The sequence below is a fragment of the Paralichthys olivaceus genome, chromosome 2 (genome assembly GCF_024713975.1).
Source record: "Paralichthys olivaceus isolate ysfri-2021 chromosome 2, ASM2471397v2, whole genome shotgun sequence".
NCBI classification, from domain to species: Eukaryota; Metazoa; Chordata; class Actinopteri; order Pleuronectiformes; family Paralichthyidae; genus Paralichthys; species Paralichthys olivaceus.
This window is the reverse complement of record NC_091094.1, coordinates 1,868,483-1,885,379: the sequence shown is the minus strand read 5'-3', so window position 1 is coordinate 1,885,379 and position 16,897 is coordinate 1,868,483. Positions and strand designations below refer to the sequence as shown.

The following is a 16,897-nucleotide window of genomic DNA, read 5'->3' as shown; positions in this document are numbered from 1 at the left end:
CGACGTCGACTCAATGGATGAGCACTGAATTCAATAAGAGCACTCATTCTCTCTGGAGGATGAACCTCACTCTCTGCAGTGAGCGTCTGTTTTTGTCATCTCACTCAAACAGCAGGTTTACATGTGGATGGATTGTTGTCGAATTAGTCACAAATCTTCGTGTTCCCATGATGATTTCATTTGATGACGCCTTTTCATCATCGGGTCAAAAGATGATCCTGTTTTTTGATTTCCTTTCTTTACTTGTATTTATTTCACAGGGACAGGACGCACTAATACACACTGGTGTGATCTATTTTATGTCTTTTCTTAACATTTTGAAGCAACTTAGTGCGTTCCTATTAAAACGTATAAAAGGTATGTATATTCTTCATATTTTCATTATAGGCCTCACACCTAAGTATTGCATGTTACTTATTATTACTGACTGATGCGTATTCTTTACTCCTGCTGTTGTGATCTTATACATTTTCCCGTTGTAGGACTAATAAAGTATAATCTCATCTCATCTCATCTCATCTTGAGTTTAAATCATAGTCACAATGGAAGATATAGTTTGGCTTTTTATTTTTATAAACAAAAGACATGTTTAAGTTTCTGTCCCCTAATCATCTTGATTTGACATTTTCGTCCTTGTGTCACAGTTTGGTTCGACACAACTCTGAACGCTCACTGGCTCTGGTCTCTGGCTCTTTCCATCGTGATGTAACACGCTGGCCGCTCACCGGTGCGTTGCTTTTCTCATCGCTGACGTTTCTCATTGGCCAAAGTCACCACAGTCAACTTCAGGGAGCCAATCAGCGATGAGAACATACAGACTGGATGTATGTGCAGGAGGTGAAGGAGCGTCACCATGACGACACCGTGAGGTTGTTAAATGATTCCAGTCTGACCCAGAGGAGTGAGAGGAGAGATCCTCAGGGGACCAAGGAAAGTTTCCAGAGTTTAAACTAGATTCTAGATAATTGATTGTTGTTGTCTTGAGCGTAAACTTCAACTACGGTCAACTTCACAATGTTTAAAAAAAAAAAAACACCCCCTGATCCAGAGCAGCATCAAAATGTGATGTCTTCTTCTCTGACCTGTTCCTTCATAGAGTTGTGTGGTGATCCGTCCGTCCGGTAGGTTTTGTGTAGCGCTGCTAACTAACACACAAACATAAGCAGGTGAAAGCATAACTTCCTTAGTGGGGGGGGTAGATATCACTTTAGGGTCATTGAGAGGCACAATCTGCATCTCTGTGTGTTGTGGGAGGACGCCAGCGTATCTGGAGGAAAACAGTTTTAGTTGCAGGAAAGCGTCGGGACTTTGAAGAGGGTGTTCTGCCCCTCCGGCTTTTTTTAAAATATTTACTTGTAAACAACTTTTTCACCCCGTGGCTCTAACGTTTGTACGTTCAACAGTGTTTAAGGATTATGACCTCCTTCGAGATGGAGCTGGGATGAGGAATTCGCAGAAGGACGTCCAGGCCTTGGTTTCGTTCATTGGTGACAATCTGTCGCTCCACTGTAGGAAACGCTTCCAGTTTCAAATCAGCCGCTCTAACTGCTCCTGGCCATGAAAGCGGAGCGTCGTGGTTTGTAAAGGTTCCTTTGGGACGCTCAGCGCCGCTCTGAGTCACCGTGTAATCCCGTCCAGGAAGCCCTCCTTTGTCTGTGTGTGAGAGTCGGAGCGGCGACGTCACCGGGATGTGCTTCCAACTGCAGAGATCACAGGCAGAGGATGAACAGATCAGGGCCAGACAAAGGGTTAAAAGCACACAAAGCATTCCTCCTCTGGCTCTTTTCCACGAACAGAGGGAACATTTGAACAAGACAGAGACGTAGAGAGGAACAGCGGTGCCCGGACACACAAACTCCACACAGGCCAAAGAAAACAGCCACGGATGAGACATGAAATAAATGAATGTGGGTTTTTATCGGCTCATCGCTCTGTGCAGGACTGAACCGTCTCTGTTGGGGATGAGCTGTCAGATCACATCAGAAATCAAATGTTTTAAATCAGAATCTTTAGTTTGCAAACGTACATGTGGCTGCTGAGCGTGTTTCAACAAATTAACGTCGTCTCAAGTCAAAAAACGGCCTTTGTGCTCTAACAGGAAATAAGATTGACTGTTCGATGAACATCCACTGGCTGCTTTGCTCATTTGAAAATGTTCAATGTTCTCATTTGGAGACAGATGCATTCGGACGTGTTGCACCAGGCTGGGACTTGCCTTTTGAAAAACAGAAATCATTATAGAAAAATATATGTTATCCATTGATTCATCTTAAAGAAAATCAGCAGCTTGAAGCCATAATGAACACAGGCGTCAGAAACATGTGTCGTAATCGACCTCTGGCCCCCGGTCCTCCCCCCCCCCCCCCTCAGTCTGGGCCATTCCTTCCTATAGACGGTGCAGTGTGTTGACAGTGAGATTAAAATATTACATAAATGTGATTATGTAAAAGTTTCTTTGTGCAGAGACGCTGACTGATTAGCGGTGATGTAACACATCGGGGCTGAAACCGCATTATGACCACAGCTGGGATTAACAGCTTGTGACAGTTTGTGTTTACCGCACATCAACACCTTCCCCGCTAATCCCCAAAAGCTCTGTAGACATGTTCGTCCCTGTCTTCTAGGTGTGTGTCTCTGGTTTTCTGTCTTCAGATATTTGCTCTCTTCTGTTTGTCGCATGTTTGAAAACGTTATCAACTCACTCGTGGTGACGATCTGCTGCAGGCTTTTTACTGGGGGCCCTGCAGGAGAGGGAGAGCATCTGTAGGACCAGACATATTTACTCCATATTTCAAGTCAAAGTTTAAATATCAGGTTTAAAACAGCCACAGTTGACTAAAGCAGTGAACAGGATTAAAACCACATTAAGAGAATGTTACGGAAGCGTGTTGCATTTACATGAAAAAAAACAAAAAAACTCCGGGTTTTTCTGAGTAATTTATTTTTTCTTCTGTTTTTCGGACTAATTATTTTTCTGAGGTCAGAGAGCATTTGAAACAATAGACACATTCATTCCTTTATCGAGAGCTCGATGTGATGGAAACAAACGGGCTTGTTTAGTTTAATCAAGTTCTACTCTGATCCGGTTGAAGACTCTGGGAGATCGTCCTGTCTTTAAGTCAGATTGATGTATCATCATTAGTTTGTCGACTCTACGCTGACGTCTGAGGACTTTGCGGTTGTTCAGAAGGAAAGCAGATTCAGATCTGCTGACATAGCAAAGTTTCTCCAGGATCAGTTGGACAGATATGGCATGCTCCATGGATATAAGATGATGCATTTGAAATGCATTCAGGCCGGCCACGTGGTAACCGGTAATTGACCCGGTACAGTAGATAGTGAATGCAAAACGCTTCTGTAGAATGTAAACAGAGCAGAAAGTAATAAAAAGCAATAAAACGGTTAACATCATAAAGTTTATTGTCCAATAACAGATGAAATCAAACTCAACTTGAATTGAAAGCCAGTGAGAAGAAGTGGGTCTTTGTCTGTGTGGTTCACTGGCAGAAGAAGAGTGTGTGTTCGGAGTGTGTTCCCTCACACACACTTGAAACCTGGTTTCACTAATGTACCACGCAGAAGATTTCAGAGAATGACTGACTGGACTGGAGATGAACACATCTCTTCTCCCTCTACTCCTCGTTCGGTTTATTTGTTTGGAACAAATGTCAAGGTGCATTATAACCAAAGCACAGACCTGCACCACCGCTTTTATTTAATTGCATGTCTTCTTCCCAACACGCCCCAGAAATGGCTTCAGTAGATTTTCACTGAACCTGCTGACGGACAAACAGACAAGCTGACAGGTAACTGACAGCAGACGCCTCAGAGAGCTTCAACATTCCTTCATCGCTGCCAAGTTCATGCTGAAACTGAGCTGTTGAATCCTCTGACACAAATTATTCGTTTTTTTAATTTGTAAGCAGGTGACGCAGAATCAAATAAAAATGTATCTGTATTTTAAATCTAAACGCTAATATCTGAAGGTATTCCGTTCCAAAAATCTGTCCACAGAATCTGTCGCACAAGTTCAAAAAGTCACAACATATTTCCGTCAGGCTCTGACAGATGCAGCTCGACAGGAACTTGGCAGCGTCTGCATTCACCTGGATTCTGGGTCAGATCCTGACTGTGTGAAGTCTCTAATGTTCCTGAGAACACTGTGAATTCTGCTGTGAATGGTTGTTGGCTCTAGACTCTATATGCAGGTGTAACCCATCTCTCAACGTCAGTTAGGATTGGCTCCTGCTCCTCCCCCTGCAACACCGAGCAGTATATGGATGGATGGAGGGACACGTTCACATTTAAGAGTAAAGTACATCTAAAGTACATTTTGTTTCAGGGTTTTTTTTAACATTCCAGGTGTATTTTAAAAGTATTAAGAAACCAAACGTCTCTTTGAAGAAGTGATGACCAGACAAACTGCTCTTTGTCAGAGACACATTCTGTCACATGTTTGCCCCTGGGACTCCGTGTCAATGAGAGGAGGTCTAACACACACACACACACACACACACACACACACACACACACACACACACACTGCTATTCCCGTAATCCCTCCGTCTGCTGAACTTGCTGACCCCAGAACTTCAACACAGATTGAATTCAGAACAGAAAAGAATAAGGAAGAAAAACCTTTAAATTATTGAAACCTTGATTTTAACGATATTAAATCTGATTTCTTTTAAAACTTGTATCATGAAGTAGAAGTTTAGATGTGAAAGTCAGAGCTCTGCAGATTTTATAAAATCTACTTTAGCCTCCGAGACAGAAATGTGTTTCCTCAGGTTAAGGCTCTTTGCAGCGTTCACAGATTTGTACTGAAGAATGAATTAAGTTCCCAGGCGGCTTCAGGGAGAATTATGACGTTGTTTATGTTGTTTACCTGCAAAATATTTTTTCTCTTTGACTTCACAAAGTTTTAAAAGGTGTGTGCCATTTGAAATATTCACTGTCTAGTTCTGAAAAACCTTGTTTCACTTTGTTTGTCCTTTTTTCTTGAACTTGATCATGATTTTTTCCTCTGATGTTTTTATGACTCGATGGTTTGATCAACTGATTAAAACTTGAAAAATGCCGAAGTGCATATTCTACTTCTCCTTTTTTTATTTTTCAAGCGTTTTGCCTTTTGTGTATAAATCCGCTCATCCCTGCAGATGTTTTCTTGAGTTGTTATTTCATTTTGCTTCTCTCTTTCTTCAGAAACTACAACAAAGACCCATTGATCTGTAAAATAGCATCTGACTTTACCCAGGATGGGAAAGTGTAAAGTTCAGACATGTGAGCCGCTGACACGGTGACCTGCACTTTTATTATTTGCTTGTTCATTCTGTTGCTGAGCTGCAGAGTTAGAAAAGACTGAAGACTCTTAAACCATTTGAAATTCACACAGTTATTCACATTAGGTTCAATAAACACAAAATATTCTTCCAAATTTCATCTAAAGCAACCTCTTCATTTACAGACTGCACAGCCATCATATGTCTTATGTAAAAATAAAGAGAATCAATACTGTCACTTCATGTATATCTTGATTATATTAAACCCCAGTGTAAAGAGTGTGACTACCAATTTTCTATGAGTACTTTTGGCTGTTTGGAGAAAACGCAAAGTAGTGGAAATACATGTTTGTACAGCAATGCAGGTTTTTAGGAATCTTATTCTTCACTGAACCTAACGTTGGTCCGTCCTGGATAACCTGTAGGTCTATGAAGCTGGTTATCAGTAACCTGGTTATTTATCAGTCAACTCGAGTTACCTTCCACCAACATGGATACCAGCGCATTCATTAACTATCCAACACTTAGTTAGAACCATGGAAGTTCATCATGCGGTGAAAGAAGAAACACTGCCACCTGCAGGTAAAGTGAAATGATCATCCATCCATCCATCAAGTCTGGAACCCACTTGATCCTGCAGGGTTACAGGATAAACTGGAGTCAACGATATTATCACATAACGACACTAAAAGGAAACACTGGAAATTAGTTTTGATATTTAAAGGGAATAACTACAGGAATTTGATGAAGGACTTTTCGAATGGTTTGGTTTTTATTGTAATTTATCACAACCTCCTCATATTATTCTGCAGTGATAGAAAAATGTTGAAAGCATCAACTGGTGAAACAACTAAAGAAGGAAAGATACAAACGCTCTGCAGCTTCTTTTGGACAGGAAATGTACCTGATAACAAAGTCTGCTGGAGACGCAATAAACTTTACAGTGTGTGTGTGTGTGTGTGTGTGTGTGTGTAAACAGAAGTTACATCCTGTAATAAAGTCACATTTATCAATAAGTGCATTTTATAACACTGAGAATGTGTGAAGTCACTCAACTAAACGAAAGCATTGGTGGCAACCTGAAACACAAAGAAACATGTTGGTAGCCACAGTGTCACAAGTTCGAAGCCCCGCATGAAGAAGATTATGTCTGAGCTTGTCGTATGATATCATGGAAAGAGAAAACATACATGTGCATGCGTTTTAAAACTTTCCACAGGGAGCAGTGTTATCAGTGTCACTTCAGTCCCTTGAGATAAGGGAGCAGTAGCGGTCAAAGACGTTTTACAATTGAGGGCTGTAAAACGTTCCCACTCTTGTTGCATCAAAGCAAAATCAGAATATTTGTCAGCTGCTGAAGAAAACAAGGAGTGAGAGGGGTCAGGGGGTCGTCCTTCTGTGAAAGTGACAAGTGTTGCACTGCTCTTTTTAGGCCTCCTACGTCCTATATAATCATAGGCTCCACCTCCTCCCACTATCCCAAAATCAAGCTTAAATATCGATCGATATTTACGATCACTGTCATCTTGCATTTTCCAACATACAAGCTCGACCGATGGTGAGTTCAAGTATCATACAAAAACCAAAGGAACACAAAGACTCTTTACAGATCAGAGTGAGAAGAAGTACCTAAAATGACTGACACCATATTTGAAAAAAAATTATTCAACATGTAGAAATGTGCTCTACACACAAACAGACCTCTGCGTCGTCCATCTTTAAACACAGTCTTTCATCCTGCCTCCAAGCTTAACCAGTAAAGTGGATCATTTTATTAACGTCGTAAAAACAACTTTAACTACGCTGAGTGTGTCTGACCCACAAAATCCCGGTGTGTGTGCAAGTGCGTGTTAACATTATTGTGTACATCATAAGGACTACACAAAATACTCTGTTGATTTTCACAAATATCGATACTATAGAAGGAAAGAAACACAACAAACAGAATATAGCGAATAATGAACTACAATATGTGTGTGTGATCTCAGGGAGTCTTGAAATGCTGAAATAGTTTGTGACTTTGATGATGTTGTGAATCAGAATATTCACAAGTTTCAGTTGGTGTTGAACTGTGGACGTTTGGGTGAAATGTGACCATGTGATGGACAAATGTTAAATATATTACGGACTTTAATCGATGATTCAAATCCCAAAAGTCAAACTCTCTGATTATCAGGAGAAGACGTTTAAAAGAAAAAGTCTGGTGATATTTCATATTTTTCTCCTCGTTGGTATAAACATATTGTGTGTGCATCTAAAGCCTGACACATCTCATGTGTTTGTGCCAGAAAGCTTCATCCCGCCGCTGGAAATATATAATAATATAATGTGACACTGATCTTCCCATTCTAGAGTAAAGGGAACAATTAAGACACGAGTGAAAACATTACTATGATTATTTTATATTTAGTTTCTAACAATGGATCCTCTCACCTGAATCTTACACACTGGCCCTTTAAATGGTCTAAAGAGAGAGGGGAGGAGCATGAGAACAGGAGGAGGAGCATGAGAACAGGAGGAGGAGTATGAGAACAGGAGGACCATGAGAACAGGAGGAGGAGTATGAGAGCAGGAGGAGGAGCATGAGAGCAGGAGGAGGAGTATGAGAACAGGAGGAGGAGTATGAGCACAGGAGGAGGAGCATGAGAACAGGAGGAGGAGTATGAGAGCAGGAGGAGGAGCATGAGAGCAGGAGGAGGAGTATGAGAACAGGAGGACCATGAGAACAGGAGGAGGAGTATGAGAACAGGAGGAGGAGTATGAGAGCAGGAGGAGGAGCATGAGAGCAGGAGGAGGAGCATGAGAGCAGGAGGAGGAGTATGAGAACAGGAGGAGGAGCATGAGAGCAGGAGGAGGAGCATGAGAACAGGAGGAGGAGTATGAGCACAGGAGGAGGAGCATGAGAACAGGAGGAGGAGTATGAGAGCAGGAGGAGGAGCATGAGAGCAGGAGGAGGAGTATGAGAACACGGAGGAGAAGCATGAGAACAGGAGGAGGAGCATGAGAACAGGAGGAGGAGCATGAGAACAGGAGGAGGAGCATGAGAACAAGAGGAGGAGCGTGAGAACAGGAGGAGAAGCATGAGAACAGGAGGAGGAGCAGGAGAGTGTCAGACTCCATTTTCACTTGGAGGAGCAGAAGGAAGCAAAGTGAGCAGGTGAGTGTTCACACAACTTTATGAAAGTTTTACTGTCACTCTCACATCTGCTGTTAACGTCCGTCTGCTGATCACACGGCTCCAAGTTTGTCAGTTCACACCTGGTGACAGACGTAGTTTCCATGTGATGGATCACCAGAGACAGATGTGAACAGCAGGTGTGGAACAAAGTGTCTTCAAATGACTCATAAACAGAGTTAACTCACAATTTCACTTTTTATCTTCATCACATCTGTTAATCAAGTGTTTAAGAACAGAATCATACATTACTGTGTGTGTGTGTGTGTGTGTGTGTGTGTGTGTGTGTGTGTGTCCTTGCTTGGCATTTTTGGGTGAGTTTCTTGATCAGACCTGTTTGTCCAGATTCCTGTGAGCTCAGTGTTTTTCCTCTCAGACTGAAGATGAGTGGTGATGTTGAGGAAGAGGACAGAGCCGAGTCTCCAGAGTTCAGCTGTGTGTCTCTGAAGAGTGACTGGTCCAAAGAACCTCCTCCATACTTCAGTAATGAACCTGGACCCTCACACACAAAGTAAGAGACCTGCTACAAACATGTGAACCTCCAAACTGAATCCTCAGAGAATGAATCAGTGAATGATGAGTTCTGAATGAAAACATGTTTGTGTTTGCAGAGGTGAGGACCACAGACTGAGAGCAGAGTCTCCAGAGTTCAGCTGTGTGTCTCTGAAGAGTGACCGGTCCAGACTTGAGCCTCTAAACTTCAGTAATGAACCTGGACCCTCACACACAAAGTAAGAGACTGTTTCTACTGTGAACTGATCTGAAGAGGATGTAGTTTCCTCTAGTGTGGCCCCTGCATTAGGACACAGCTTCATTGAAATTGGTGACTAATCTCTCAGAATCCCTCAAAGAGCTCAGACCTCCACCAAGGCCCAACACGCTCCTGATGAAACCACTTTGAAATTCACTAGATCCATTTCACTCATAAACATCAGTCCTCTGAACATCTGGTTCACAGAACACATCCTTCACCAAGTTTACTGGTGATCTGTTCAGTGGTTTTTATAATCCCACTAACGAACCAACCAACCAACACACAAACATACAGGGTGGAAACAAAACCTCCTTGACGGAAGTGATGACGACCTGTGACTGTGACATTTGACTTATCAGGACATGTCTTCACAGAGAGAGGAGGAGGAGTCATGTTTCTGAGGAGGAGCAGTCGTCCCGCTGTGCTTCGTGTCAGGACGTCCTGAAGGATCCAGTCTCCACCAGCTGTGGACACTGGTTCTGCAGACAGTGCATCACCTCATACTGGGACCAGTCTGGTTCTTCAGGAGACTCCTCCTGTCCCCAGTGTGGACAAAGATCCAGAAGAGGAGCTGGAGCTCAGACAGCCGGTCAGAGCAGCACTGTACATGTGTCTGCTGATGTCTTCACTTCTGACAACAGCACATGTTTGATTTTGTTCCTTCAGACAGCATCAACATTTCACTTGGTTATAAAAGCACAAAGTTCAAAAGCTTTGATTTCTCTAGTTTTTCTGTATCTGATGAAAACAATCAGCAGATTCTCAGATTCTCTGTCTCTGACATTGTTTCTTGTCTTTCAGCAGATCGGGGTCTGCAGGAGGTTTTAGACCAACATAAGATCAGTCTGAGGAGGAGATGTGAACATGTGACTGAAGGAACTGAGGAAACAGGAAGTAGAACCCTCCTCAACAGGATCTACACTGAGCTCTACATCACAGAGGGACAGAGTGAAGAGGTTAATACTGAACATGAGGTGATGCAGCTTGAGACGGCTTCCAAGAGGAAGAGCCTCCACGACACTCCCATCAAGTGCCACGACATCTTTAAAGCCTTCACTGACCAGCAGAGCAGCATCAGAGTCGTCCTGACCTGCGGCGTCGCTGGCGTTGGAAAAACCTTCTCGGTGCAGAAGTTCACTCTGGACTGGGCAGAGGGTTTAGAAAACCAAGATGTGGGTCTGCTGGTTGTGCTTTCGTTCAGGGAGCTGAACCTGGTGAGAGACGAGCAGCACAGTCTTCTCACGCTGCTCCGTGTTTTCCATCCAACATTACAGAAGCTCACGGCAGAGACGCTCGCTGTCTGTAAACCTGTGATCATCTTTGACGGCCTGGATGAAAGCAGACTTTCTCTGGACTTCAACCACAGGGAGGTCGTGTCTGAGGTCACACAGAGGTCATCAGTCAACGTGCTGCTGACAAACCTCATCCAGGGGAATCTGCTTCCCTCGGCTCTCGTCTGGATAACCTCCCGACCTGCGGCGGCCAATCAGATCCCTCCTACATGTGTTGACAGGGTGACAGAAGTACGAGGCTTCACTGACGCCCAGAAGGAGGAGTACTTCAGGAGGAGATTCAGTGATGAGGAGCTGAGCAGCAGAATCATCTCACACATCAAGACGTCCAGGAGCCTCCACATCATGTGTCAAATCCCAGTCTTCTGCTGGATCAGTGCTACAGTTCTGGAGCACATGTTGACCACAGACCAGAGAGGAGAGCTGCCCAAGACCCTGACGGACCTGTACTCACACTTCCTGCTGGTTCAGACAAAGAGGAAGAACAACAAGTACGGTGGAGGACATGAGACGAGTCCACAGCAGCTGACGGAGGCTGACAGGGACGTTCTTCTGAAGCTGGGGAGGCTGGCGCTTAAACATCTGGAGGAAGGAAACATCATGTTCTACCAAGAAGACCTGGAGCAGTGTGGTCTTAATGTCACAGAGGCCTCGGTGTACTCAGGAGTTTGTACTGAGATCTTCAGAAGAGAGTGTGTGATCTTCCACAAATCAGTCTACTGCTTTGTTCATCTGAGCGTTCAGGAGTTTCTGGCTGCAGTCTACATGTTCCACTGTTACACCAAGAGGAACTCAGAAGAACTCAAGTACTTCTTGGGAACATATAGGAACACAGACGGTAACTTCTCCCTGGATGACCTCCTGAAGAGAACCATGAAGAAATCCCTCACCAGTAAAAATGGTCATCTGGATCTGTTTGTTCGCTTCCTTCACGGCCTCAGTCTGGAGTCCAACCAGAGAGTCTTAGGAGGCCTGCTGGGTCGGACAGAGAACAATCCAAACATCATCCAGAGAGTCTTAGGAGGCCTGCTGGGTCGGACAGAGAACAATCCAAACATCATCCAGAGAGTCTTAGGAGGCCTGCTGGGTCGGACAGAGAACAATCCAAACATCATCCAGAGAGTCTTAGGAGGCCTGCTGGGTCGGACAGAGAACAATCCAAACATCATCCAGAGAGTCTTAGGAGGCCTGCTGGGTCGGACAGAGAACAATCCAAACATCATCCAGAGAGTCTTAGGAGGCCTGCTGGGTCGGACAGAGAACAATCCAAACATCATCCAGAGAGTCTTAGGAGGCCTGCTGGGTCGGACAGAGAACAATCCAAACATCATCCAGAGAGTCTTAGGAGGCCTGCTGGGTCGGACAGAGAACAATCCAAACATCATCCAGAGAGTCTTAGGAGGCCTGCTGGGTCGGACAGAGAACAATCCAAAGATCATCCAGAGAATCATCAACAACCTGAAGGAGATTAAGAGTGATAACATTTCTCCTGACAGAAGCATCAACATCTTCCACTGTCTGACTGAGATGAACGACCACTCAGTACATCAGCAGATGCAACAGTTCCTGACGTCAGAGAACAAATCAAAGAAACTCTCTGAGATCCACTGCTCAGCTCTGGCCTACATGCTGCAGATGTCAGAGGAGGTTCTGGACGAGTTGGACCTGGAGAAGTTCAACACATCGAACCAGGGTCGACTGAGACTGATCCCAGCTGTGAGGAACTGCAGGAAGGCTCTGTGAGTCCAGACATGATCAATAACATGTTGAATCAGTGTAGATGAGTCAAACACACACAGTGTTCAATGATTCTCCTTCTTGTGGGCAGCATGGTGTTGTAGTGGTCAACACTGTTAGTGCAGCCTCTCTGTGAGGAGGATGTTCTCCTCCTGTCTGCAGGGTTTTCTCTGGGTTCTCCAGCTTCATCCACAAACCAAAGACATGTAGTGTGTGTGTGTATAATATATGTATACAATAGTACATGTGTACATATGGTATATACACATTCTCATCTCATTGTTGTATATCCAGTATGTTCTAGAAGTTTTCTTGAAGCTGGTGAAAGATGAACTCAGTCGGTTTGATTCACTCCAGAGTTTCTGAGGCTACATTTAAACATGAAACATGACTCGTCAACATTTTGTGCTCAGAGACCGTGAACTGCAGGACTCCGTGTTAAAGTGAAGATCTGGATTCATGATCCGACACCATCGATTAAAAACTGTCGTCTAAATCATCCCAATAAAAAACAGAACAAATGAACGTGAACTTAGTTGAAAAGTTTTAAACATGAACAGTTTATTCTTTCTTCAAACTAGAATTCTCATCCTGTGTCTGTGCACCACCACCAACCAGTGCAGAGTCAGTCCCTGCAGGTCACTGACATGTTGCACTCACAATAATATGAGGTCACTGTAACCTTTGACCTTCGACCACTGAAATCTAATCAGTTGATCTTTGAGTCCAACTGGTCAAAATGTGAGGAAGTTCTCTAAAGACAGACTTGAGACGTCATGTTCAAGTCCTTGACCTCTGACCTTTGACCACCTGAATCTAATGAGGTCATCTGTTAGTCTGAATGAACGCTTGTACCAAATCTGAAAGGATTCTCTGGAGGTGTTTTTAAGATCAAATGTTCAAGAGGCAGAAAGTGGATTAACCAGGGTGAGGGTCACATGATCACGTTTTGTATGAATGTTGTGTTTTCTGATTTTATTCTAACACATTTGATATTTTCTTTAATTACAGACTCGTTGGTTGTGAACTCTCAGAGATTCACTATGAAGTCGTGGCCTCAGCTCTGAAGTCAGACCCCTCACATCTGAGAGAACTGGTTCTGAATAGAAACAAGCTGCAGGACTCAGGAGTGAAGCTGCTCTGTGCTGGACTGGAGAGTCCAACCTGTCGACTGGAGACTCTGAGGTCAGGTCCTTAAATCCTTGAAGGTTCACTTTTAAAGTTCTTTCTTATTTGGTCATTTATTTAAATTGAACTGTCTCAGTTCTGCTCACTGTCCCTCAGTCATCTGTCCCTCACCCAGCCTGTCAGTCACGTCCACCTCATCAGTCCAACTCCATTCATAAAGTGTCAGTGAGTAACATGTGGACAGAGACCGAGCACTCGTCCTCCTCAGGCTCTCAACAATAAGACACGTTCTTATTGAAGCACGTTGGACAGTTGATGAGTATAGAACCAAACAGGAAGTGACTGTCAGGAGCCATCTCTACTTTAAACAGTGTTTAATGACACAAACCTACTCAGTGACCAAACACACAGAGAAGAAGGTGATGAATGAAACAATGGTCCAACATGTCTGATGTGATATTTATCTTCAGGTCACAGACTGGACTGAGGTCAGCAGCATGTTGAGAGTCTGTGTTGACATGATGACGATCCACAATAACAGGAGGACACATTCAAATATTCACATTTCTTTATCCAGGTTGAGTCTCCGTGTCCAAATAATCTATTGTTACTGAATCAGGACTCGTCTTTAGTCCAACATGTCTGATTTCATATTTCTCTTCCATGTTATGAGTCTGTGCTGACATGAATATCTGTTATTTTCACACATGAACTCAGATTCATTTACAGTTAAGTTTTATTCTTTCTTCAGGTTGAGTCGCTGCAGTCTGTCAGAGATCAGCTGTTCTTCTCTGGCTTCAGCTCTGAGGTCAAACCCCTCTCATCTGAGAAAACTGGATCTGAGTGACAACGAGCTGCAGGACTCAGGAGTGAAGGAGCTGTGTGGTCTTCTACAGAGTCCAACCTGTCCACTGGAGACTCTGAGGTCAGTTCACTGACTTTTGAAAGACCGGGGACACTTGAGCACCATCAGGCATCAGATCTGACTTGTTAAAATGTGAACAACAGTGTAAAGACTATTAATTATTATTGATAACAGACACATTTGATATCATAATGAATTACTGAGATATTGTAATTAGTAATAGTAAAAGTTGTTGTCCTGAGGTTCAGGGGTCAGAGATATCTGAGATGAGAGAGAAAAAGAGAGAGAGAGAGACTATGGGAGGACAAAGTGAAACAGTCATTGACATGTATTAAAATAAATAAATGAATGAATGTGGGGGGGCAGAGAGACAGAGAGAAGTGGAGAGGTGCTCAGTGCATGATGGGAGTTCCCCCAGCAGTCTAGACCTATAGCAGCTTAACTAAGTGATGGGTCAGGACCTGATCCAGAACTATAGACTTTATCAAAGAGGAACGTTTTCACTTTAACTTTAATGCTGAGAGGTTGTCTGCCTCCCGAACCCAGAGTGGGAGCTGGTTCCACAGGAGAGGAGCCTGGTAGCTGAAGGTTCTACCTCCTGTTCTGCTCTTACTGACTCTAGAACCACAAGAGAGCCTGTGTTTTGTGACTGAAGTGATCTCTTTGGATAATATGGTGTTATCAGCTCTTTGAGATATGAAGAGCTTGATTGTTAAGAGCTTTAAATGTGAGGAGCAGGATTTTGAAATCTATTCTGAATCTTACAGGGAGTCAGTGTAGAGAAGCCAAGACAGGAGTAATATGATCTCTCCTTCTAGTTCCTGTCAGCACTCGTGCTGCAGCATTTTGGACCAACTGGAGACTCTTTACCGATTTCCTGGGGCATCCTGATATGGAAAATAAAAGCTCCCGCCTGCTTCCTGAACAGGCCCCGCTGAGCGGCTAATGCTAACAGCGGTGTCCCGTCCAGGTCACAGGGGCTCCTGCTGGAGGCTGGAGGCTTCGGGCAGGTTACCGGAACCAAAAAATTGGCAATTAAAAAAGTAATGAAGCCTAGAACCAGGTATGGACAGGCCTCTGACACAGGAGTCTGTGGCCATGTTAGAATAGCAGTAGATATATTTTTTAGTACCAACGTGAACACATTTAGATTCATTCCATTTGAATTAGTCTTGTCTTGCTTTTCGGCAGGATGTAGTTTGTATTTAAGAGTAATTAATGATTGTGGGAATACTCGGCCCACTCCGGGGAATGACGGGAGGAGAGAATGGCTGGCGTAAAGTCTTTTATTACGGTTGCCTTCCTTGGCAACCTACACACAGACGTATGTTTGTCTCTCGCTCTTTCACTTTGTCTGGGTGGGTCTTCAATCCCGCTCACGCACGCACACGTCCGCCGCTCTCGGGGTCTCGGGACGCCAGCCTACTACAAGAGGCAGAACCAGGTTACAAGCATGCTTTTATTGATTGCCCTGATTACCTGATTCTGCCCAGCTGTCGGATCACCAGCTGAGCCACTCCTCCCTGTTGTCCAGCAGTTGGCGCCCTAACCCTACCCCACCGCCACAATGATGAATGTGAGATGAGTCCAGGCTGTGCTTGTGTGTTTGTTTAGGCATCGTCATGTCGTTCATTCATAGTTGTACATAGTCAGAGCATCCTGAGGTCCAGGGAACGACTCCTGTGTCAGAGGCCTGTCCATACCTGGTTCTAGGCTTCATTATTTTTTTAATTTGGGTCAGCTACTACATGGGAGACAATCAATGGAGCTGATTTATGAATCAAAATAGCAGTACCCCTAGCTTTACTGTTGAATTTAGACTGGAACATTTGTCCAACACAATCTTTCTTCATTTTCGGGTGATCTCTATTTTGTAGCTGAGTTTGTTGAAGAAATGCAATGTTGACTTTAAGGTGTAAGAGATGAGAGAATACTTGATGACGTTTGATTGGATGGTTAAGTCCCCTAACATTCCAGCTGATTAGATTCATGTGGCAGCCGTTTCTCCCTGAAGTTGAGGGAGCAGGTGTTGCCATCAGAGTTTATGGAAGAAGAAAATGTGAAGGATCATTTTATACCTTTTGTGATGTATCTGAGTTAGCTGTGTAACTCTAGTCGACCTTAGTACGTTCAAACATGACCAAGTGAATACAGATAAAACCTTCAACACAAACAATGAACACATCAACCCCAACCTCCCCATTATCCTCAGTGTCATTCTCTAAAGAAAAACACAAGACTCCCAAAGCTTCCAAGCTTTTTCTGAGATCACACTCTTGGTCTCAGCCACTGTCTCTTTGATAGAAAAGTATTTGAGCTATAATCAGTCTATTAAACTAGTGATTCAATTATCTGATAGAGAAGCAACATAAGGTAGAACCCCCCCCCCCCCCCCCCCCCACTTTTGTTTTTAATAAACAATCCAATAAAATAAAATATATTAGATAAAGAAAATACCTGCAAATGTACTTAATGGGCCGTCATAACATAAAGAGAGAGAGAGAGAGAGAGAGTCACAGGTTTGGATCATGGCCATAGCCGGATATCATTGACATATTATGCATAGACTATATAGTGGTAACGTAAACCCCCGGACCGCCCGGGGAATGTAAACGAGCGTACCCTAGCGGAGTTTGCCCTTTGACCTCATGACGTCATTTGTTG

General features: G+C 43.7%; 1 protein-coding gene across 12 annotated transcripts in view; it reads left to right on the top strand.

Moving 5' to 3' along the window:
• The first annotated feature begins 8,347 nt into the window (after positions 1 to 8,347).
• Positions 8,348 to 16,897, top strand: part of LOC138405844 (NACHT, LRR and PYD domains-containing protein 12-like) — a 60,800-nt gene continuing 52,250 nt past the window's right edge. For 9 of the 12 annotated variants that reach the window (XM_069515876.1, XM_069515901.1, XM_069515886.1 and 6 more), the window contains exons 1-7: positions 8,348 to 8,439; positions 8,789 to 8,968; positions 9,069 to 9,188; positions 9,571 to 9,857; positions 10,016 to 12,242; positions 13,252 to 13,425; positions 14,120 to 14,293. In XM_069515876.1, coding sequence (XP_069371977.1) covers positions 8,363 to 8,439; positions 8,789 to 8,968; positions 9,069 to 9,188; positions 9,571 to 9,857; positions 10,016 to 12,242; positions 13,252 to 13,425; positions 14,120 to 14,293 — 3,239 coding nt within the window. In that variant the 5' untranslated portion in view covers positions 8,348 to 8,362. Of the gene's footprint in view, positions 8,440 to 8,788; positions 8,969 to 9,068; positions 9,189 to 9,570; positions 9,858 to 10,012; positions 12,243 to 13,251; positions 13,426 to 14,119; positions 14,294 to 16,897 lie in introns of all 12 variants that reach the window. The other 3 variants (XM_069515878.1, XM_069515888.1, XM_069515894.1) reach the window with 3 other exon arrangements.